The 24,534-nt window shown below is 38.0% G+C and overlaps 1 protein-coding gene across 4 annotated transcripts in view; it reads right to left on the bottom strand.

Moving 5' to 3' along the window:
* Positions 1-23,858, bottom strand: part of RNGTT (RNA guanylyltransferase and 5'-phosphatase) — a 407,161-nt gene extending 383,303 nt beyond the window's left edge. For all 4 annotated transcript variants that reach the window (XM_037843368.1, XM_037843369.1, XM_037843370.1 and 1 more), the window contains exons 1-4: positions 23,608-23,858; positions 12,158-12,267; positions 9,980-10,083; positions 9,803-9,891 (exon numbers count right to left, since the gene is read on the bottom strand). In XM_037843368.1, coding sequence (XP_037699296.1) covers positions 9,803-9,891; positions 9,980-10,083; positions 12,158-12,267; positions 23,608-23,671 — 367 coding nt within the window. In that variant the 5' untranslated portion in view covers positions 23,672-23,858. The remainder of the gene's footprint in view (positions 1-9,802; positions 9,892-9,979; positions 10,084-12,157; positions 12,268-23,607) is intronic.
* Between the last annotated feature and the right edge of the window lie 676 nt (positions 23,859-24,534).

Below are 24,534 nucleotides of genomic sequence, written 5' to 3'. Positions count from 1 at the left end.
GGAACGATCTCGTGAAACATATGACAACATGGATGAACCTTGAAGACATAATGCTGAGTGAAATAAGCCAGGCACAAACAGAAATATTATATGCTACCACTAATGTGAACTTTTAAAAATGTAAAACAAATGGTTTATAATGTAGAATGTAGGGGAACTAGCAGTAGAGAGCAATTAAGGAAGGGGGAACAATAATCCAAGAAGAACAGATAAGCTATTTAACGTTCTGGGGATGCCCAGAAATGACTATGGTCTGTTAATTTCTGATGGATATAGTAGGAACAAGTTCACAGAAATGTTGCTATATTAGGTAACTTTCTTGGGGTAAAGTAGGAACATGTTGGAAGTTAAGCAGTTATCTTAGGTTAGTTGTCTTTTTCTTACTCCCTTGTTATGGTCTCTTTGAAATGTTCTTTTATTGTATGTTTGTTTTCTTTTTAACTTTTTCTTCATACAGTTGATTTAAAAAAGAAGGGAAAGTTAAAAAAAAAAAAAAAAAAACACGGAAAAAAAGATGTAGTGCCCCCTTGAGTAGCCTGTGGAGAATGCAGGTGTATTCGCCTACCCCACCTGAATGGTTGCTAACATGACCACTGACATAGGGGACTGGTGGCTTGATGGGTTGAGCCCTCTACCATAGGTTTTACCCTTGGGAAGACGGTTGCTGCAAAGGAGAGGCTAGGCCTCCCTATGGTTGTGCCTAAGAGCCTCCTCCCGAATGCCTCTTTGTTGCTCAGATGTGGCCCTCTCTCTCTGGCTAAGCCAACTTGAAAGGTGAAATCACTGCCCTCCTCCCTACGTGGGATCAGACACCCAGGGGAGTGAATCTCCCTGGCAACGTGGAATATGACTCCCGGGGAGGAATGTAGACCTGGCATCGTGGGACGGAGAACATCTTCTTGACCAAAAGGGGGATGTGAAAGGAAATGAAATAAGCTTCAGTGGCAGAGAGATTCCAAAAGGAGCCGAGAGGTCACTCTGGTGGGCACTCTTACGCACAATTTAGACAACCATTTTTAGGTTCTAAAGAATTGGGGTAGCTGGTGGTGGATACCTGAAACTATCAAACTACAACCCAGAACCCACGAATCTCGAAGACAATTGTATAAAAATGTAGTTTATGAGGGGTGACAATGGGATTGGGAAAGCCGTAAGGACCACACTCCACTTTGTCTAATTTATGGATGGATGAGCAGAAAAATAGGGGATGGAAACAAACAGACAAAGGTACCCAGTGTTCTTTTTTACTTCAATTGCTCTTTTTCACTTTAATTATTATTCTTGTTATTTTTGTGTGCGTGCTAAGGAAGGTGTCAGGGATTGATTTAGGTGATGAATGTACAACTATGTAATGGTACTGTGAACAATCGAAAGTGCGATTTGTTTTTTATGACTGCGTGGTATGTGAATATATCTCAATAAAATGATTTAAAAAAATAAAAAAATAAAAAAAAAAAAGCTGAGGGACTTCAGCACCAGTAGATCAGTCCTATAAGAAATGCTAAAGGAAGTTGAGCAGGCTGAAAGGAAGGGACACTAAACAACTGACTGAATCTACATAAAGAAATAAAGATTTCCAGTAAAGATCACATGGTAAATATAAATACCAATACTACTGTATTTTTTATTTGTAACTCCACTCTTTACTTCCTACAGGATATAAAATACATAAACTGTAATGATAAATCAGTGGTTTTGGACTCAATGTAAAATATGTAAGTTTTGACAGGAACTACATAAAGGTGGGGGAATGGAGGAGTACAGGAACATAGTTTATGTTTCCTATTGAACTTAAGTTGGTATCAAAGAAAAACAAGATTGTTATAGATTTAAGAGGCTAAATTTAAGCCCCACGGTAAACACAAAGAAAGTGTCAGAGAATATGACCACAGAGATGAAAAGCAGAGTATGGGGTTACGAGAAGTGGGGGAAGGGGCGATGGGGAATTAAGAAATGAGTGTAGGGTTTCTGTTTGGGGTGAAGAGAAATCTCTAGTAATGGATGGTGGGAAGGTGACAGCATTGCAACATTCTAAATGTGATTAATCCCACTAATGGAATGCTAGGAGGGGATGGAATGGGAAGATTTAGGCCGTATATGTTTCCACAACTGAAACAAACAAAAAAAAAAAAGACAGTCTAAATAGATGGCAATTAAATGCCAAGGATGATCCTGGATGGGATCTGAGGATAGAGGAGAGGAGGCTCAAAGGGACATAGATGGGACATAAGGGGAAAAAAAGGAAATATTGAACGTAAGCTTTGTATCAATGTTGAATTTCTTGAACTTCTTAGCTGCGCTTAATGGGAATGCATAAAAGAATGTTCTTGTTCATGAGAAATGTATATGTGAATTACATTGTTTGTTCAAGGATGTGTGCAGCTTGCTCTCATATGTTCAGAAGACAGAGTAATAGATGATGGATGATACATAGGGAGGGATAGAAAGAAAGAAATGGTGGTGTGATAGGATGTTAAAGTTGGTGGATCGGGGTATCGGGGGAGGGGGGTCGGGGTATGCTGGAGTTCTGTGTATGGGGTTTGCATTATTTTTGCAACTGTTCCTGTAAGTTTGAATTTATTTCAAAATAAAATTTTAAAAAAATAATAAAAATAAAAAATAAAGGCATGTAACCCACACAGCCGCACCACAAACCTAAATAACTATTAGCATGATGTACTTACAAGGTATGACACTGGTGCAGAGGGTTAACAACAGAGTGGTATATGGAAAAACCACCCATTACATATTAAAGACTATACTTAATGGGAATATCTTACCAACACTACATTAGTAACAGGGATGATTAATCAGCAGCTGATAAGAGCTCTGGGATGTATTTTGTTATGATAATTGTTTAAAGTTGAGAGTAATGATGACTGTACAACTAAGTGAAGATAACATAAGAAACTGACTGTTTATCTTGGGATATAATACATATTGAGTGAAATTAGGAACCCACTACTTAATAAATCAGGATCTCAATTTGAGGCTTGCTCTTGTGAAACTTAGGGTTGTAAATGGGAGGCTGAGCCCTCCTATAATTATGCCTGAGAGGCACCTCCAGGGAACCTCTTCTCTTACTCAGATGTGGCCTTTCTCTCACTAAGCCCAACTAGGCAAATAAATTCATTAACCTCCCCTCCTCTCCTCCCCACGTGGGACATGACTCCCAGGGGAATGAATCTCCCTGGGGATATGGGACATGACACCCAGGAATGAGCCTGGCCCTGGCAGCAAGGGATTGATAATGCCTACTTGACCAAAAGGGGGAAAAAAGAAAGGTAACAAAATGAGGTCACAGTGACTGAGAGATCCCAAATAAGAGTCGAGAGGCTATCCTGGAGATTTGTCTTAGGCAAGCCCAAGCTAGACATCCCAAATGTCCAGGGTATGACATGCCCTTACCAAAAGTAGTCACCAAATACCTAGGTCCCCACCTGAGAGTCTATAAAGGATTCACTCACTAAGTTTTTTCTCTTAGAAACTTAAATCCACCAGAGTGTTCCCATGCCAGAGAAGTCCTAAAACCCAGAGGCAACAGCCTTTTTAAGAACAACAATCAGATGCAGCCCCCTTCCCCATACTGTCAAGATTCCCTTTGAACAAGTTAGGGTATTCACTGCCTAGACACCCCCAAAGATGGAGAAAGAGATTAAGTGAGGAACGGGTAGCAACAAACAAGATAAGAATTAACAAAGGTCTATGAATACTGAAACTTAACATAAATATACGTATATTTATTTGGATGCTGGGGTTTTGGAATAGCTGGAAGGAGGTAGATGACATGGTGGAACTGTACCCTATGGCATCCTTTGAAATTTGCTCTATAGCTACTCGTTGAATTGTGCTTAGAAAGTCTTCACCTTTCTGTGTATACCCTATATTGCATAATAAGGAAAGAACTGAAACTGTGGAACTGTAACACATAACAATTTTTGAAATTACCTATATAACTGCTTGTTGAGCTGTATATCAAAAGTTAACACCTTTCTCTACGTATGTTATATTTTACAACAATGGAAATGGCTGAAGTTGTGGAATTGTGACCCATGATGTTGTTTGAAATTTATTCTCCAACTACTTGTTGAATCATACTTTGAAAGTTATCACTGTTATGTATATATGTTAAAGTTCACAATTTAAAAATGCATTAAAAAATTGAAAACAAAAAGGCAGAAAACTTCCCAAATTTAATGAAAGACATTAATATACATGTGCAAGAAGCCCAAAGAATCTCAAGTAGGATAAACTCAAAGAGAACCATGCCCAAACACAAAGTGGTCAAACTGTCAAAAGTCAAGGACAAGGAGAGAGTTCTGAAAGCTGCAAGAGAAAATCAGTATGTTATGTACAAGGGAGTCCAATTACTCATCAGAAACCATGGAGGCAAGAAGGTAGTGGGCCAAAATACTTACAGTGCTGAAAGAAACCAAGGAGTGTTAATTTTTCTCAAATTATGACATCTGATTCCAAGTGTTAAGACTTCTTGACTGCTCTCCTCTGAATTCCTCAAGTATATGTAACATCAATCCCTAAAACAGCTTCTCTCCCATATTGTATAATTTTATACAACCTACTCTCAAATGTTTAGAAAACAGACAGACAGATAGACAAATAAAATGATATGGCAAAATATTAAAATTGGTGGATCTGGGTAGCTGGGTGCCTCCATATGGAGTTCTCTATATGGGTTTTGGATTATTTTTTCAACTATCCTGTAAGTTTGAAATTATTTCAAGATTAAAAATTTAAGGAAATAAAAAAGTTTTGTTAGAGCCTGTATTGTAAAAGCACAAAAACCAACCAGCATCCTTTCACCTTTTTGTTTTATAAATTATTTTAGTAAATACTGGATCTCTAATTGCACCAAAAAAAAGATATTTTTTAGGTAACTGAAGAAATCTAAAAATGAACGAGGTGTTAGATGACATTAAGAATTTATATTAATTGTTTGGTATCATAATTACATGTGATTATATAAAAACCAAAAGTCCTTGATAGGTTAGATGTACACTGAAATGTTTTTACAAGTAAAATGACAAGATATCTGTGATATGCTTTTAAAATATTCTTTGAAAACTTTTAAAGAGGAGAGGGGAAAGATGAAAACATGATAATTACTAAAGCTGGAAGATGGTTACATGGGGTTTCATTTTACTATTCTCACGACTTTTAGTGTATTTGAAATTTCCCTTAATAAAAACTAGGGAGCACTGCCCCAGGGAGGTAACATATGGCAAAAATAGTTTCAGTTAAGAGACTGTGAAGCTGTAGTTCTTCCTAAAGATCACAAAGGTTTCAAGTTTAAATTGCCACTCAGCCTACAATATTAGCATACAAACAACTGAATGTACGCTTTGTATGACTGCATGGTATGTGAATATACCTCAATAAAAATGAATTGAAAAAAATATATATTAGCACACAAACAGGCTAACCTGTTTAGCCTTGTATTAGTTAGGGTTCTCTAGGGAAACAGAATCAATGACAGATGTCTCTGACTACCAAATTTGTAAAAGTGACTCATGCAACTGTGGATACGCATGAGTCCAAATTCTGTAGAGCAGTCAGCAAACTGTCAACTCCAAGGAAGATGTCCGATGAACTCCTCAGGAAACGAACTGGCAACTTCAACGAACTCCTCAGGAGATGAACTGGGATCTTCGACGAAAGCGTTAGATGAACTCCTCAGGAAATGCTTCACTGGGCAGCCAAAGAAGTAGTGAAGGTCCTCTAACTGTCTCTCTTACAAGTCTTCAACTGATTAATTGGATTAAATCCAGCCAATTGCATTCTCTCATTGGGGAAAACACACCCTTTGGTGAGTCATCAGTCACAGCTGCAGTCAACTGACTGATGATTTATTAAACCAGCCTGTTGGTTTACTAACCCGCCACAAACGTCCTCACAGCAATTGTTAGGCCAGTGTTTGCTTGACCAGACAGCTGGGTACTATCACCTGGTCAAGTTGACACATGAACCTAACCATCACAAGCCTGAATTAACAATTATATCAACTGGTTTATAGGTGATTTTTAAAAGTTGTAGTAGTTTTGGAAATAAACCTGAGTTTAACTTTTGCCACCTCACAAATGTCTATTATTGATCACAAGCTGCAGCAATAAAGTTTACAAGGCTGATGAAAATGCCATCTCTAGTACTGGAAAACAATTAAAACATTGCAAAACCAGGCCAATATTCTTACATTTTAAGAATACATTAAAATTGATTCTTTAGTTCTTTCTCTTTGAAAGGGTATTACTACAACCAGTTCTAAGACCAGTTTCTATTAGCATCTTCAGAGTATTACTACAATAAAGAATTGCCAATAAATCCGTGCATCATAACTTATAGCAACAGTTGCGAGCTTAATCTAGATGAACAGAATCACTGCCAGTAATGTAAAATAAATAATATGTAATACAATTATATATATTATAGCAGAGTTCTATAATTTTTATAACCTGTAAAACACTCAGTTTAGATATTATTCCCATCAGTTCTTTCAAAAATAAACTGTACAATTAACAAGGGTTACCTTGTTTTCCTAAACCAAGGAGTGTTAATCCTTCTGAGATCACAACATCTGGTTCCAAGTTTTAAGACTTCTTGACTGCTCTCCTCTGAATTCCTCAAGTATATTTAACATTAATCCCTACAGCGGCTTCTCTCAAATGGTAAAACAGTTTTGTGGTTTGTTTTCAGTTCTTCAATTAAAGGCCTCAATACTACCTTGGGCCCTGTATCTTCTAATCGTTTATCTAAATGTATGTGTATGTAAGGCGTACATATCCATGTGCCAGTGTAAATATATACATACATATCACTTGATACTATGACATACGTATTACCATATTACTGTTCTGTGAAATAATAGTTCCATACTGCACAAGATAAATGACCACCTTTTATCAGATATATAAGCTGTTTCTAGTTTTTCTTACAAAAGAAGCTATAATGAAATTCCTTTCACATAAATCTTTTTGTACATCTCTGAGTACTTCCTTAAAATAAATTATTAGATGTAGTCTTGATGAGTCAAAGGATATGACGACTTTTAAGGACCTTGAGAAGTATCACCAAATTTTCCCTCCAGAGAGGCCGTACCAATTAACACTCTCATTACAGTGCATGTGAGCACCCATTTTATCCAGCCTTGACACTAATGGGTATTGTAATTTTTTTTTAATCTTTACCTGTATGAAAGGGAGAAAGGAATACCACATGTTTTAATTTGATCTCTTAATAACAAGTAAGAAAAAAAATTTTTTCATTTCTCTTGGCTATTTATATTCCATCTTTTATAAATTGCTTTCTCACCATTTTCCATATTTTTCTATTGAAGAATGCCTCTTTTTCCTATTAATTTTTAAGGGCTTTTTGTATATTCAAGTATTGAGTTTCTATCTGTCATATATGCTTCAAATATTTTTCCCAATTTGTCACATAACTTTCTGCTTTGTTTCTATTGTGTTTTATAGTATAGATTTTTTTTTCCTGTGGTCAAATCTAAAGCAGTATAGCACACTAACTGGACCTTGGAGTCAGCAATGGATTTAAAAATTTGACTCAACCACTTATTAAGCTATGTGACCTTGGGCAAATTACTTAACTTCACTGAGACTGTTTCCTTAACTGAAAAAATGGGGATACCATGACATACCACATACAACTGGTACAACAATTACACTTAAATATTTATTCATTAGTTTATTATTTTCCACTGCAACTGCTGGGCAAATAATAAGCACTCACCAATAGTAACTGTTACTATTATCATTAACGGCTACCATATTTTCATTTCTGACAATTTTCAAATATAAGTCTGCATGAAAATCACCTGAGACTTTGTTTAAAAAAAAAAAATCTAGATCCCTAGGCCTCATTCCCACGGGATTTATTCTGCAGGCCCAGAATGGGGCCCTAAAATATCCATTTGTAACAAGCATCTTCAGGTGATTCTGATGCAGGGAGTTAAAGACTACCCTTAAAAAAATATTTGTTTATGGATTCTGCCTCTGATGATACATAGGGAATATCTGTTATTACCCCAGAATTAAACACTGGCCTCTATTTTCTCCTATTATTCTTATATTTTTTAAAAATATTTAATCCATCTAAAATGTATTGGATATATGTCTGCCCAATTGTCTCAACATAATTCGCTGAATAATCATACCTTTCCCCTCTGACTTGAAAAACATCTCCTTTATCACCAAGAAACTACTATCATAGTTTCCACTGCTTTAGCATGTTTTAATAACTTGTAAAGAAAATCTATTTCCTTACTTTTGTTTTTCAAAATTTTCTTTTCATAATTTTGTCTGTTCAATTTGCCAGGCAGTTTTTTGGTATTTAATATTTATCACCTTAAAAGAAGCTGCGAATTTTTCAAATACAAATTAACTTCACAGCAATTCTGCCAAGGTCTCACTGGGATTTTGCTTGGAATTACATTAAAAACCTTTGCAGAGAGGCAGGGGACAGGGCCAGAAAAAGATATGTAGGAAACTTCAATAATATTGATAATATTCTATTTGTAAAATGAGCTCACAGGTGGAGATTTCATTATTTTCTGTAACTTACATAAAAGATAATTTTTCTTTTATTAATATCAAATAATTCTTAATAAACACATTTTTAAGAAAAAATGAAACACTAAGAATATAAAGGAATATCAATTTAATCTCTATCCTCTTATTCTCCTCCCCCTTTCTCCTCTCTCTTAGGTCGTCCTACAGATCTCAGCTGAAATAAATATGTTTATTACCTATATTTCTATATATTATACAGTATATATTATCTATACATATATATAAATATACACTTTTTCTTAATGGGTCTGTCTCAGATCCCTCAAAACGGACAAAGGTATGGGCCCCACACATCCCTTATTTACCTCTCCTATATAACAATGAATTATAACTATTAGATTAGTTGCCTATTTCATCACTAGACTGTAAACCCCCTGAAAACAAGACCATGTCCATAGCATTTAAACCATGCCCAGTACGTACTAAATGTTCAATCAACATATCTGAATGAATAGATGACTATGGGTTCATACACCTTCCTGCTCTTATTAAAACCTGACTCTCCCCTCAGGACACTGCCTCGGATGCACACCTGTCACATGTTTTTTGTACAGTAACAGTTGAAGGATATAAAAATATATACATGGTAAAAAGACTAGAAGGAAATACCCTAAAAGATTAAACGCAGATATTGCTGAGAGGAAAGATTAAAGATGATTGTTATTTTCCTGGTGATGTGACCGTTTCAAATGTTAATAGCATTGTAAAAAACTGTATTTTACAAGAGGGACGCAGCATAGTTTAACAATCTAGAGCATGAGCTCTAGAGTCAGACAGCACTGGGTTGAAATCCTGGCTCCACAGCTTCCTAAACATATTAACCTAAGACAAGTTATTTAACCTCCCTAAGCCATAGTTTCTCTACTTGCAAAATGGAGGTAATAATAATTCCAAGAATAATTGACTCTTGATAAAGGCCACTTAAAGTGAATCCATTTAAAATATGAATCAAATGTCTTGGGTGTCAGGGAGTAGGCATATTGAAATGAGGGCTACTGTGGAAATTAGGACTTTATTTTGAAAAATATAAAAATTATAAAAATACATTTATAGTTCACTAAAGTTAGTCTATTCCTCTAATAAACATTACTTGGTGATTATTTAAAGGAGAAAAAACTTGCATATCAACACACTTTCAAAAAAAGAAAATGGAAACCCATCTCAAAATAAAATGTTCAACAGTGGTAAGGTACAGCCAAACATACCTATAAGTTCAGGTGGGTTTCTCTCATTAAACCGCTCACACAGACGAATAAATGTCTCAGTATTCTCAGTGGTAGGGCATTCACCATGTCTAGCAATACGGAAAAAAAATTTTTAATAAAAGAGATTACAAATGTCATTGGAAGTTTTCAATTTTAAAAAGTATTAGTACAACTTACCCTTTACACTGAAGTTTTATATATTTGATTCCTTCTTTTTCTATGTCATTTCTGTCATAGAACCTGGAAGTATTTGTCAGATCCACCAACAAGCCCATCTTAACCTTAAAACAAAGAAAGAAAGAAAGCAAGAAAGCAGATAATACTATTAACTGAGTATGTTGTAAAACAAGCTGACTAAATGGGAATACTACAGTTCACCATCTACAGTGAGGAAGATTTTGTACTCGTGCTGCCACTGAACTACTGACAGCAGAGGTACCTCTTATCCAAGACTTATTCAAGGCACAGACAAAAATGTATACTTCTGAAAGATAACTAGCTGTCATAATGTGCTCTACTGGTTTCTTCAGAGAACATGTATGGCCAAACAGCCAAATGCAAAGATTCAGGTATCATTATATGTCTTTTTAGTGAGCTGGGATCAGAACCCATGTTTTTTCTCTCCAGGTCCAAAATAAGAAGCAAATGAAGTGATGATAAACAGGAAAATGAGAATTTTCTAAATATATAGGAATATTTTAACCAAGGAGACTGAGAAACAGTACTGTATGACTTACCTGCCCTGACCCCCATACATGTGTGTGTGTATGTGTGTGTGTGTATATGTATAAATGTGTAGGTGTGACGTGTTTGTGTGTATACACATATATGTATATATTTCATACATCCACACATTTATTTTTCTTAAAAGACCATCTCAATCCTCAAAATAAGGATAATAATAGTATCTACCTCACAGGTTATTGTGAAGATTGAATGAAGCCCTTACTCTGCACCAAGCACTGTTCTACATGCTCTACATGCACTATTTTTCTTTCATTTTACAGATGAGGAAGCTGAAACATAAAGAGATTACAAAACTTGCCCATAAAACTGCATATGGCAAACGGATTCAAACGCAGACTATCTGGTTCTCTAAGCCCATACTCTTAACACACTGCCTAGGACCTTTACCACTCTATCAATATGAGTCATGATCTTCTGTTATGATTGGTAGTAAAAATAAAAATTAAAAGTTTATCAGTAAACTAAAATAAGATATTAACAGAATAAAGTAATCACTAAAAAACTTAAGTGATGATGAAACCCATCATTTGATGATGAGGGATAGTTTTTCAAAATATCTGACTACCTTTCTATCCTATCGTATGAGCCTTGAATATATTAGGCATTAATTTTTGTTAAATGCACTAATATAGCAAACAAATAATAGATGACCAAGAGTATAAGATAGTAATAAAGATTAGTATTATATCAAAATAATGCTAAAAAAAAAGTTTCGTTTATTCTTAAATGGCTATCTGATGGGAATATAAAATGGTACAGCCGCTCTGGGAAATAGTTTGGCAGTTTCTTGTAAAATTAATCATGAACTTAACATATGACCCAGCAATATTACTCTTGGGCCTTTAACCCAGAAAAATAAAACTTGTATTTGCACAGAAACTTATATATGAATGTTCATAGAAGCTTTATTCATAATATCCCAAAATTGGAAACAACCCAAATGTCCTTCAACAGAAGAATGGCTTTAAAACACTGGCACATCCATACAATCGAATACTATTCAGTAACGAAAAGGAACAAACTTTTTATTTATATATACACCAACTTAGTTGGATCTCAAGGGCATTATGCTTAGTGAAAAAAAGCCAATCCCAAAATGTCATAAACTTTTTGACTGCACTTTTACAATATTCTCAAAATAAGGAAATTATAGCGATGGAAAACAGATTAGCAGTTGCCAGGGGACAGGGACCAGGGAGGGGAAAGGATCTGACTATAAAGGGGTAGAAACATGAGTGAGTTCCTTTGTGGAGATGGAATAGTTGTGTAACCGTCACCACAAATCTATGTACAAGATCAAATTGCATAGAACTATACACATATACACATGCACACACACACAAATGAATGCATATAAAAACTGGTAAAAAACAAATACAGTTTGTAATCTAGTTAAAAGAATTATATCTTCATCAATTTCCTGGTTTTGCTATTTTACTATAGTTATATAAAGTGTCATCACTGGGGGAAGCTAGGGGAAGAGTTCACTAAACTGTATGTGCTATATTTGCAATTTCCTATGAGTCTATAATTATTTTTAAATAATTTTAAGAACAAAAAAGGAATACAGTATATTAAATCAGTACCAAAAAAATGTTTGTTTCTTACCTTCAAACTCTTTAGATAATTTGAAAGCATACTGGGATGGAACCGATTTTCTTCAGCAACTTGACTATCATATCTTGGTCCTAACATTGTCTTCAGAGGTAAGAATTTTCCTATACAAATTAAGATGGGTAACAGTTTTCATTAATGAAAATGTTCCATGTTAAAACCTTAAAATCAGCAATTCTCAAAATCACCTTCTTAAAACATTTTAAATGGAAAAATAATCTGCAACTGCAATTGTTCATGAAGTACTCTCAATCTAAATTTCTTTTAAAAGGTAATTCTTTGGAACTTCTAAGAACAAAATAAATCCTATATATTGACGATCAAATATAATATCAAAAGAAACTTATCAGTGAATGAAACTACCATAAAGAATTTAAATTCTGGTGGAAGAGGAAGTGGTTGTAAAAATAAATAATAAATAAATAAACACATATAAAATAATAATAGAAAAAAGAAAGGATCTACATTCCAAAGCACTACATTAAAAAGATAATGCCGGGATAGGCGGGGGAATGGCGGCATAGGGAAGTGTGGAATTTAGTTAGTCCTCTAGAGTAACTAGTAAATCACCAGTAACAACTAACAAAAAGTCTGGAACAACTGTTGTGGGACATCCATGACCGGACACACATCATACACCAGTCTGGAATGTGTGGAACAGCTGAGATCGCAGCATTAAACTGTAAATAAAACTCCCTATCCTGTGGAGCTGGCAACCCTCCCCTCAGCTGGCAGGTTGAGTTGGAACACTTCCCTGTAGAAAACAGAAGCAGTCTACTAGAAGAAAGGGAAAGGAACTCAACCAAGCTCTAACTGTGGTTTTAGTTAACAAATTAGGACTACTGAATACAAGTTACAAACACAGACAAACCCAGAGCAAGCAGGAAAGGAAACTTGAGGTCTCTCCTGGCAGAGAGGAGGTGGGACTGACAGAAAAATCATAATAATAAATAAATAAAAACAGCAGCTTTTGGAGACCGCTGAATTCAGAATGCTGGAAAACAACTGTGTCCAAGGAAAGGGGCACACAGAACCAGGTACCAACACTGATCAACTGTTGAAACTGGGGGGCTGGGGACTGGTTCTGGAAAGGGGATTTCTTTCTTTTTTCTTTTTTTCTCCCATTCTAGGTAGCTCATTACAGAATGCTTCAGGCATTTTCAACTGTCAGCACTGACCCAGGCAAGGGTGGAGTAAAAAGAGTCTGAGAGAGAAAGGAAGAAGTCAACTATAGGAGATGATTCCCTAAAGGGTTTATCTTCCCTAAGAAAACGAGGTGCAGGGCCCAGCTGAAGTGGCTGCCCTCCCTCAGATAATTCAGACCCCAAGGCCTGAGGAGGCAAAAAGAAGACAGAAACAATTTAAGCTTGGCTTCTGACACCCTCAGCCCCTGGCCAAGACACCACACTCTTTACACCACCAGGGAGCCGTGGGCTGACAAGCACCACCTGCTGGGCAGGATAGGAAAAGCATACAGTCCAGAGGCTTCACAGGAAAGTCTGAAAACCTGCTGGGTCTCATCCTCAGGGAAACCTGATACTAATTACAACCTCCTCCTGAGACCTGGGCCCATCTGGTCTGGGAAAATCTGATTGGGGTAATCAAGGAAACCAGATGTCTAGACAACAAAAAAATCATGAATCACACTAGGAAAAACAAAGGCATAGCCCAGTCAAGGGAACAAATTTACACTTCAAATGAGATACAGGAGTTGAAACAACTAATTAAAGATCTTCAAACAAATATGTTAAACCAAATCAACGAGTTGAAGGAAAATGCAGCAAAAGAGATGAAAGATATAAAGAAGACACTGGGTGACCATAAAGAACTCCTAAGCTTGAAAAAACAAATGGCAGAACTTATGGGAATGAAAGGCACAATGGAAGAGATGAAAAACACAATGGAGACATACAACGGATTTGAAGAGGCAGAAAAAAGGATTCATGAACTGGAGGACAGGATAGCTGAAATCCTATGCACAAATGAACACATAGGGAAAACAATGGAAAAATATGAGCAGCATCTCAGGGAACTGAATGACAACGTGAAGCACATCAATATATGTAACATGGGTGTCCCAGAAGAAGAGAAGGGAAAGGGGGCAGAAAGAGTAATGGGGGAAACAATCACTAAAAATTTTCCATATCTTATGAAAGATATAAAATTACAGATCCAAGAAGTGCAGAGCACCCCAAAAAGAATATATCTGAACAGACCTACTCCAAGACATTTAATAATCAGACTATCAAATGTCAAAGACAAAGACAGAATTCTGAAAGCAGCAAGAGGAAAGCGATCCATCACATACAAAAAAGCTTGAAAAGACTATGTGCAGATTTCTCAGTAGAAACCATGGAGGCAAGATCTATCATATTTAAGATACTGAAAGAGAATAACTGCCAATCAAGAATTCTATATCTGGCAAAACTGTCCTTCAAAAAGTAGGTTGAGTAAAATAAGCCAGAAATGAAAAGACAAACATTATTATGCCTCACTAATATGGACTAATAATAATGTACAAACTCTGAAAACTGAAATTGGGAGCATGGGTTATCACAGGAAGGCTTATGTAAAGGTTCCTAGATTGTAAGCCCCTAACAACAGTCACATCTATTCACGAGTTGTAACAGTTTTTCTCAAGTCGGAGATGCGGATCTGTTTGTGTATGACCTGGTCAGTCCCTGGAGCTTTGGGTGCCGGTGTGGTGCTTGGGACTCAGAGCCAAAGTTCAGGAGCTGTGAGTGTCACCACTGCCCCATGAAGCAACTGTTAAAGAGGCTGCAAAGGAAATCAGACTAGTGGCAGAGAGATTCCAAAAGGAGCCGAGAGGTCACTCTGGTGGGCACTCTTATGCACACTTTAGACAACCCTTTTTAGGTTCTAAAGAATTGGGGTAGCTGGTGGTGGATACCTGAAACTATCACACTACAACCCAGAACCCATGAATCTTGAAGACAGTTGTATAAAAATGTAGCTTATGAGGGGTGACAATGGGATTGGGAAAGCCATAAGGACCACACTCCACTTTGTCTAGTTTATGGATGGATGAGTAGAAAAATAGGGGAAGGAAACAAACAGACAAAGGTACCCAGTGTTCTTTTTTACTTCAATTGCTCTTTTTCACTCTAATTATTATTCTTGTTATTTTTGTGTGTGTGCTAATGAAGGTGTCAGGGATTGATTTGGGTGATGAATGTACCACTATGTAATGGTACTGTAAACAATCGAAAGTACGATTTGTTTTGTATGACTGCGTGGTATGTGAATATATCTCAATAAAATGAAGATTAAAAAAAAAAAAGGAAATCAGACTTCGATTGGAGATATGAATGAAATAGACTTGGTTGAGATTGAGCTAGATCAGACTAAAGGGTAGAAGACAGTATTAACTGTGTTTTAAAACTTCAGCTTCTGTGTGGGACCAAAAGAAGAGATGTTTATTTGGTGCAAAATCTATATTCTCTGTAGCATACTATGTAATTTAACTTGTATAGTCAGTTTACTCAAATACCGTAATTACGTGGACCCTTGAACAGGGAGTGAGATCTGGTTGGTTTGTACAGGTTAGCGTGAAGCCCCGATACAGTCCAGAGTAATTTGGGTAGAGAATAAAAAGTATTTGCAAAGCCCTCTTGAAGGACTGGGGGAAAATGTGGAAATATTAAACTTCCCTAGCTGGGGAATTCCTGATATTCTCACAAGCACTGGGACTACCAGTTTAGTAGGCCAAGCCCTAGATCTTGGGTCTTGCCTTTATGCAACTTGTTACTGCAAAGGAGAGGCTACACCTACTTATAATGGTTCCTGAGAGTCACCCGCAGAGAACCTCTTTTGTTGCTCAGATGTGGCCTCTCTCTCTAAGCCAACTCAGCAGGTAAATTCACTGCCCTCCCCACTACATGGGACATGACTCACAGGGGTGTAAATCTCCCTGGTAACATGGGATGTGACTCCTTGGGATGAGCCTGGACCAGGCATCACAGACTGAGAAAGCCTCTGGACCAAAAGGAGGAAGAGAAATGAAGCAAAATAAAGTTTCAGTGGCTGAGAGATTTCAAATGGAGTCAGAAGGTCATTCTGGAGGTAACTCTCATGCATTATTAGTTATTAGTGTATTAGAATATCTAGAAGGAAATATCTGAAACTCTTGAACTGCAATCCAGTATCCTTGATTCTTGAAGACGATCATATTACTATATAGTTTATATGGTGTGACCGTGTGTTTGTGAAAACCTTATGGCTCACACTCCCTTTACCCAGTGTATGGACAAATGAGTAGAAAACCATGTCAAAAAGTAAATGAATAATAGAGGGGGAGGAGGTGTATGGGATGCTTTGTGTTCTTTTTTACTTTTATTTTTATTCTCATTTTTATTTTTATGTTTTGGAGTAATGAAAATGTTCAAAAATCAATTCTGGTTATGAATGCACAACTTATGATGATACTGTGAACAGTTACACACTTTGGATGACCGTATGGTATGTGAATATATTTCAATAAAATTGAATTTTGAAAAAAAAGGTAATTCCTTAAAACTTTTCAAGATATTGTACTAGGAAACTGGTAATGAAGTGAATTAAATCAATGCTTCAAAATAATTATATGTTTCTTTAACATGAAGTTAAAACTTTCTCCAACTTACAGACCTTATCCTGGAACTTTAACTTATGGACAAGCGATCCAGGATATGCTATAAGACTAAGAGGGTGCTAACTAAAATCACTTCTCCAAACAATCATCAGTGATTATTTCATCAATGAGAAAGATTTATCTTTTGTGGCCTTTTCTTTTGCTGAATCATAACATGAGCACAGGAGAAGACACCTTTTATGGTCAATTTTAAAATCTCCTATTTCAACTGATATTTTAAAACACAACCTAAAATAATATCTAAGCGAAGTCTTGACATTTGACCAGAGGTATTTTATAGCTGCTATTTATTTCATCTAAATTTCATGAAAAGATGACTTTTTTAAGTGTTTTAATTTCTACAAAACAGCTCAAAGTCACCAATAACCTCCACAATGCTAAATCCAAAGGTCAATTCTTAGTTCTCACCTTACTCAAGCTCTCAGCAATATTATGAAAAAAGTGATCACTTTTCTACTTCTTGGCTTCTAAGATACTACACATCCTCCTAGTTTTCCTGGTCTCTCTAGCCTTTCCTTCTGTCTCCTTTGCTGGCTCCCCCACATCTCCCTCTATATTTTGTCCCAGGGCTCAGTCTTTCGACTGCTCTTCTACTACATTCACTCCAGTGGTGTCTCATCTAGCCTCGTGTCTTGAAAAATCATCTATGTGTTAATGACTCCCAAATTTGTATCTCTAGCCCAAATCTTTCCCTAACTCTAGATCATATATCAAACTATCTACCTGACTTAGTCTCTACTTGATGTCTAACAGATCTCTCACACTTGACATCCAAATACAAGCTCTCAATATTCAAACTCCAAAATATGCTCCAATGACTGCTCCTCAGTCTTCTCCATCTCAGCAAATGATAACATTGTTCTAGTATCTCAGACCAAAAACCTTTGGAGTTATCCTTGACTCCTCTCTTATAACACCCCACATCCAATCCAAAAGCAAATCCTGTCAGATCTACCTTGAAAATATATCCAGAATCTGACCACCTCTCACCATCTCCATCATCATCTCACCTAGATTATTATATTTCATTCATTTCCTTTAACAGATTTAATGTGCACCTACTATGTACCAGACATGTTTTAGGTGCATGAACTACATCAAAGAAAAAAAAAAATAGATAAAAATCTAGGCCCTTACAGAGCTTACAGTCTACTGGAGAGAGACACACCATTAACAATAAATAAAATAAACAAATAAATAATACGGTATATTAGAAGGTGTCATTGGTCAAAATGTGTACCCCAGATTGGGCATGTTCTTGGTTTTGGTCCCCATTCTGTGGGTGTGAACCACTGTAAATAAACACTCCTTAAGATATTACTTAAGTTAAGGTACAGTCCAACTGAATTAGGATTACTGGAGTCTTTTATAAACAGACTGAAAGGCAGACAGAAAGAGAAGCCATAGGGAGCAGCCAGAAGCTGGAAGTCAATGGAACCCATAAGAGAAAGAAGCAGCTGCCATGTACATTGCCATGTGATAGAAAAACCAAGGAACTTAAGAGACTGCTGGCCAATAGAAGATACCAACCTTGGAAGGAAGCCAGCCTTCTAGCCTCTAAAACCATGAGCCAATAAATCCCAGTTGTTAAACCAACCCATTGTATGATATTTGTTTTAGCAGCCAGGAAACTAAAACAGAAGGTGTTCTCCTCTAATTCATCCCATTAGACCTTCTCTCCTTCTCCCTGTTGTCTCAGAGGTCCTATCCTGTTTCCATCAGCATCTCCATTCTTCCCTTTCCTTCTTATCCAACATCAGAATCCACAAGTCATCATCACAATCAGTCCCCTGTAAACACCCTTAACCTCCTTGTCCCCACTACTGCTCAGTCATCCTTACTTGAGGAAAAACCCAGATCTTGATGAACCCAACCACCTGATTTCTTTATGCCTACACTCATGCAGCTGAGGTCTCCTAGAGAAAAATCACACAGCCAAGCAGATGAGTAACACTATCAACCATAATCACTGATCCCAAAGGCAATCCTACCATGCACCACTAACTATCCTCTATGACAAATAACTGTTTCACATTTTTTCAGCATTTCTAAAATATTCCAAGCTCCCCCAACCCCTTTTCAACTGACAGCTTTACATTATACCTTACTGAAAAAGAAAAAAGAAACAGAAGCCATAATAATAAAAGCTAACCTCACATAACGCCTACCACATGCCAAGCACTGTTGAAAAATACGTTACAAATATTAATTCATTAAATCCTATCAGTAAGGTAGGTATTGTTATTATTCCCATTTTACAGACGAGAAAACAAAGGCAAGAGAAATTAAGTAAGTTGCCCGATGTCATTCTTGTAAACAGTAAAACAGTGACTCAAACTCAGGTAATATGGATCTAGAGTTAATGCATATAACCCCTATTCGACAATGCCTCCTCACCATCCAGCAGAAACTTGCCTCACCTTTCCAGCATCTGAACCCAACTTCTCTTTCTTCCTCTGTTCCTCCTCCCATTAAAAGCCAATCCCCCTTGCTTCTGCTCTGGATTCTTTTCCATCTTGCCTGCACAAGGACCATCAATCAACTGCCCATCACACGAACCTGGCCATCTTCAGCTCTCCCCATCTGCTAGCTCATTCCCATCAGCATTTTAAAATGCCCTAAGCTCTCTCATATCATAATCCAACTTACGCTTCATTTTTACTCCTCTTCATAGACAAAGTTTTTGAGAAAGTTGAATACAATGGTCTTATCTTCACTTCCTCACCTCCAATTCACTTACCTGTACATGTGTGGACAAAAATGTAATAACTGCACTTCTCTATAAATGAACATAACTTAGCTTTTGAGCTCCCATTCAAGACACCCCACAGTCAATTCAGAATTCTCCTCCCTGCCCCTTCTCTTTCCCTCCTCCTAGAGATAATTACATTCCTGGCATCAGAGGAGGAACAACTATTGCTTTATACTCCATTTTTTGTCCTCATTGGCCTCCAGCAAACAGAAACCAATGCACCTGGTCTTTGGATATTATTTGTTTCCATCTCAACAGCATCTGTCAAAATGACCAAGGTCCACCTATGACCTTCATGGATGGATCCATGAGGTAAACATACTTCTTCGATGTTCCAACCCCACCTTCCTCTTCAGGTCAGCAGGCCACTCTCAAGTCACTTCTGTTCATACCTTCTGGAGCCACTGAAACTTTTTGCCACTCTATTCTCATCCCAGAGGTCGGAATTAGACTCTAAGGCTAGTCTCAGGGCTGTCTACTCGACCCCTAAGCAATCCAATACAACTCTCTAAGAAGTTTGCAATCAAGTGTCTCTTCAGTCCATACCAATCTCACTTCTGACCCCACATTTCCACTGAAAGTACTCGTCAGAGTCACCAACAACTTCCCTGTTGTTACCAACTTTTCTGGTACCTTGCTGAACATTTTAGCAGCATTTCACATGTCTGACAAAGCCTTCCTTCTTGAAAAACTCTCTTGGTTTCCATGATACTACACTCTTTTCGTTTCTACCCACCCACCTTACACCCAATCTCTGGCTACTCCTTCTCAACTCCTTAGTTCCTTTTTTTTTTTTTTCCTCTACCCAACTTCCAATTGCCAGATTCCTAAGGGTTCCATCGTGGGCCTTCTCCTCTACTCTCCCTACATTCTTGGTCTGGAAGATCTCATCCACTCCCATGGCAGAAATAATGCTATCTATTCACCAAATCACACGTATTTTCTTCTTCCAGGGCACACAGAAAGACTACGTTTCTCAGCTTCTCTTGTTAGATTAGGGCCATGTGACTTGGTTCTGGCCAGTGATATGTAGGCAGGTGTTGGGAAGGAGTAAGATATGACATTACCAGGTCTGGCCATAAAACTCTCTGAGAGAATACTCACTCCCACTCTTCCCCTCTTCCACTGCAACCTCAGAGGTCACAAGATTAAGATAAAAGCACCACAAGATGGAAAGAGCCTAGAGACTCACCAGTACAATAAGAGTTGCCCAGGAAAGCTGCCTGTGCCAGTTTGAATGTATTATGTCCCTCCAAACGCCATTATCCTTGATGTAATCTTGTGTGGACAGACCTAACAGTGTTAATTAGATTGTAATTCTTTGAGTGTTTCTATGGAAATGTGTTCCACCCAACTGTGGGTGGCGACTCTGATGGGATAATTTCCGTGGAGATGTTGGCCCGCCCATTCAGGGTGGGTCTGAATTAAATTACTGGAGGACTATATAAGATCAGACAGAAGGAACAAGCTGCTACAGCCAAGAGGGACACTTTGAAGAAAGCACAGGAGCTGCAGATGAGAGACAGTTTGAAGATGGCCATTGAAAGCAGACTCTTGCTCTGGAGAAGCTAAGAGAGGACAAATATCCCAAGTGCAACTAAGAGTGACAATTTTGAGGAACTGCAGCCTAGAGAGGAACATCCTGGGAGAAAGCTATTTTGAAATCAGAACTTTGGAGCAGACACCAGCCACGTGCCCTCCCAGCTAACAGAGGTTTTCCAGACACCATTGGCCATCCTCTAGTGAAGGTACGCGATTGCTGATGTGTTACCTTGGACACTTTATGGCCTTAAGAGTGGAACTGTGTAACCAAATAAACCCCCTTTTATAAAAGCCAATCCATCTCTGGTGTTTTGCACCCCAGCAGCATTAGCAAACTAGAACACTGTCTGACACAATCACACACTGTGATATGAATAGGAAATAAACATGTTATTTGAATCACTGAGTTTGAGGAGCTGTTTATTAAGAAACTAGCACTACTTATCCTGACTAATCAACCACCATGTCTTTAAATATTGTCTTTATGCTGGTGATTCTCAAATATACATCTCCAACACAAACTTCTCTGAATTTCAAATCATATCTGAGAGTCTACTCAACATCCCTATGCAACAAGGACCTTAAGAGTATTTCCTCCAAACTGCATAAGCCAGCTGCATAAGCCAGAAACTTAGGACTCAACTTTTTTACTCTATCCCTTACTCAAAATCCAACACCAAGTTCTGTCCATTTTCCTTCTTTAATATCTCTCAAATCTGCTCACTACTCTTCATCTCCACTTCTATTAATGTCTTTTACTGGACCACTGCAACAAGTTCCGAACTAGTCTCCCCTCTTCTACTCGTTTCCTTCAATGCATTCGATTCTGAGCAGCCAAAAATGTGAAGAAAATTTGACAGACCGGAAGAATCAGAAAACCTGAATAAAAAGTGACTACAATATTTCATCAGATAATTTTAAATTATTAAGTAGACATACTGCAGCTATGTCCATAATTATTAAGTATTCATGGTTCACTATGAAATCCTATAATTTTGTTTCAAAATATCTTCTAGTAAAAGCAATAAATAATTCATCAAAATTTAAATTTTTTTGCTCTTCAGAAGAAACTGTTAAGAGAATGAAAGGGCAAACCACAGACTAGAGAAAAGACTGGGAAAACATATCCAAAAAAGGACTTGTATTTACAATATATAAAGAACTCTCACCATTCAATAAGATAAACCAATCAAAAAATGGCAAAAGATATGAACAGACACTTCACAAAAGATACACAAATAGCCAAGAAGCTATCATTATTCAAACCAGAAAAAGATAACACTACACACTAAAATAAAAAGATCAACCACACCAAGTGTTGGGAAGGACATGGAGCAAATGGAACTCTCAACCACTGATGGTGGGAATATGAAATGTTACCACTTTGGAAAAGATTTTGGCAGTTTCTTAAGAAGTTAAACATACACCTACTATAAGATCCAGCCATTCCTCTCCTAAAAATTTACCTACAAGAAATGAAAGCATATGTCCATACAACAACTTATACATTAATGATCACAGCAGCTTTATCTGTAATAGCCAAAAACTGGAAACAACCCAAATATCCATCAACAGGTAAATGGATAAACAAATTGTGGTGTATACACATAACGGTATATGTATTACTTAAAAAAAAAAAAAGGAACGTACACAAAATGATATACCACGTAACAAAAAAAAGGAATATTCATTCCCATACATGCAACATGGATGAATCTCAAAATAGTTACGCTGAGTGAGAGAAGACAGACCCAAAAAGAAAAAGTGCATACTAATTTTCCAGTTATTTAAAAAGTTCTAGAAAGTGCAAACTAATACTGATAGAAAGCAGATCAGTGGTTACATGAGAAGGGAAGGATTACAAAGAGGCAGGAGGAAATTTGATGGTTATGTACCCTATCCTGATTGTACTGATGATTTCATGGGATGTATGTACATATACACCTATAAATGTCAAAATTTATCAAAACCAAACACTTCAAAGCTTACTGTATGTCAAGCTTGATAACGGTGAAAAAATCCACAATAAAAATCATTAAAAAAAAAAAAAACCTCCAGATTCCCGGTCTCGGTCTCGACCCACTTCCCCGTTGCGAATAACTCCTCCTCCTCCTCTTCCTCCTCCTCTACCTTAAGACCGACACTTGTCCCTTCCCCTGCCAAGAACCCTGAAAGGTTCACAAACTTCTGACTGAGCGTCCAAGTTTGGCCCCTGTATGCCTGGGTTCTCAGCTCCTATCACACAAACCTCCTGTCTATCTACCCGTGGGTAATACTTCGCCTTACAGGCTGGTGACAAGTGCTCCCACCCACTGACCCATCCCCTCCTGACCCTGTTCTCAAACAATCATCTAAGAAGCCTCATCCGACAGAGCACATCTCGGTCTTGAATTAGTGATAACTAATGGGATAGAAACTACCGAAAGCTGCGCCCCTCAGACAACCCACCCCCGGGCCCCGCCGGAGCGCAAGGACTAAAACAGCCACTGCCAGGGTTACCTGCCACCGGCTGACCGCGCCGCGGACAGTTCAGCCACCGCGGCGGGATCTTGTTGTGAGCCATGTCTTGGGGCCGCGGAGAGCCTCACCGCTCCTTCACCAACCCTCTTCGCGCCTCCGCCTCCGCCTCCTCGCGGTCCGCTCCGCCCCGGAGGTCCGAGGCACCTGAATCCCTGCCGGTATGCGAACCCTAGCAGCGCCAACGCGGGCAACGTCTGCAGCGGCGCGCCACTTTCATTCAGACTGAGCTCTACGACTCTAGGCGAGCCCACAATGCACCGCAACTTCCGCCCCCAGAAGCCCCTCCCCCTCCTTTCCGAGGTCAGAGGGGAAGGGAAAAAAAAGCTCCGCGGAAGGATAGGAAGGGGCTAAAGCGACAGCGAAGAGGTGGAGTGCGTCCTCCTCTCAGAGAACCTGGCGTGAGGGTTTCGCGCCTGTGCGTTGTATTCTCTTACGTATTCTGCTCGGCAATGTTTTTTCTCTTTACGTTTTCCTGCGGAACAACCAAGAGAAACCCGGAAAATGGAAGGAAACCAACCGACTCTCTTTCCACATGGAGACTGCACTGCCGCTTTCATAAAGGCATAAATTTTAGTGAAGAAAGGAGCCTTCCCACCGCTACCACAGCTCAATCGCCTGGGACACCATTTTCGGCCAAGATTGGCGACCAGGCGGGATCTGAACTTCATTTGGAAATTTGGGAAAGTTCTCCCTGTCGTGAATCGTGGAATGAGTTTTAGGGAAATTCTAAGAGCGAGATTTTGTAGTACCAGAAATAAGGAATTTCTCCTGAAGAGTACTTCTGAGGACCCATGAAGCATCTAAAGTTATATTACAAAACATTTTAAAAGTTTTGTTTGTACGTTTCTGGAGCAAAGATTGAAAGCATACTTAGGCGTGTCAGAGCGTCCGTTTCTCAAAAAAGTT

The sequence above is a fragment of the Choloepus didactylus genome, chromosome 7, assembly GCF_015220235.1.
Source record: "Choloepus didactylus isolate mChoDid1 chromosome 7, mChoDid1.pri, whole genome shotgun sequence".
Taxonomy (NCBI): Eukaryota; Metazoa; Chordata; class Mammalia; order Pilosa; family Megalonychidae; genus Choloepus; species Choloepus didactylus.
The sequence above is the reverse complement of the archived record's forward strand: the minus strand, read 5'-3'. Positions and strand labels throughout refer to the sequence as shown.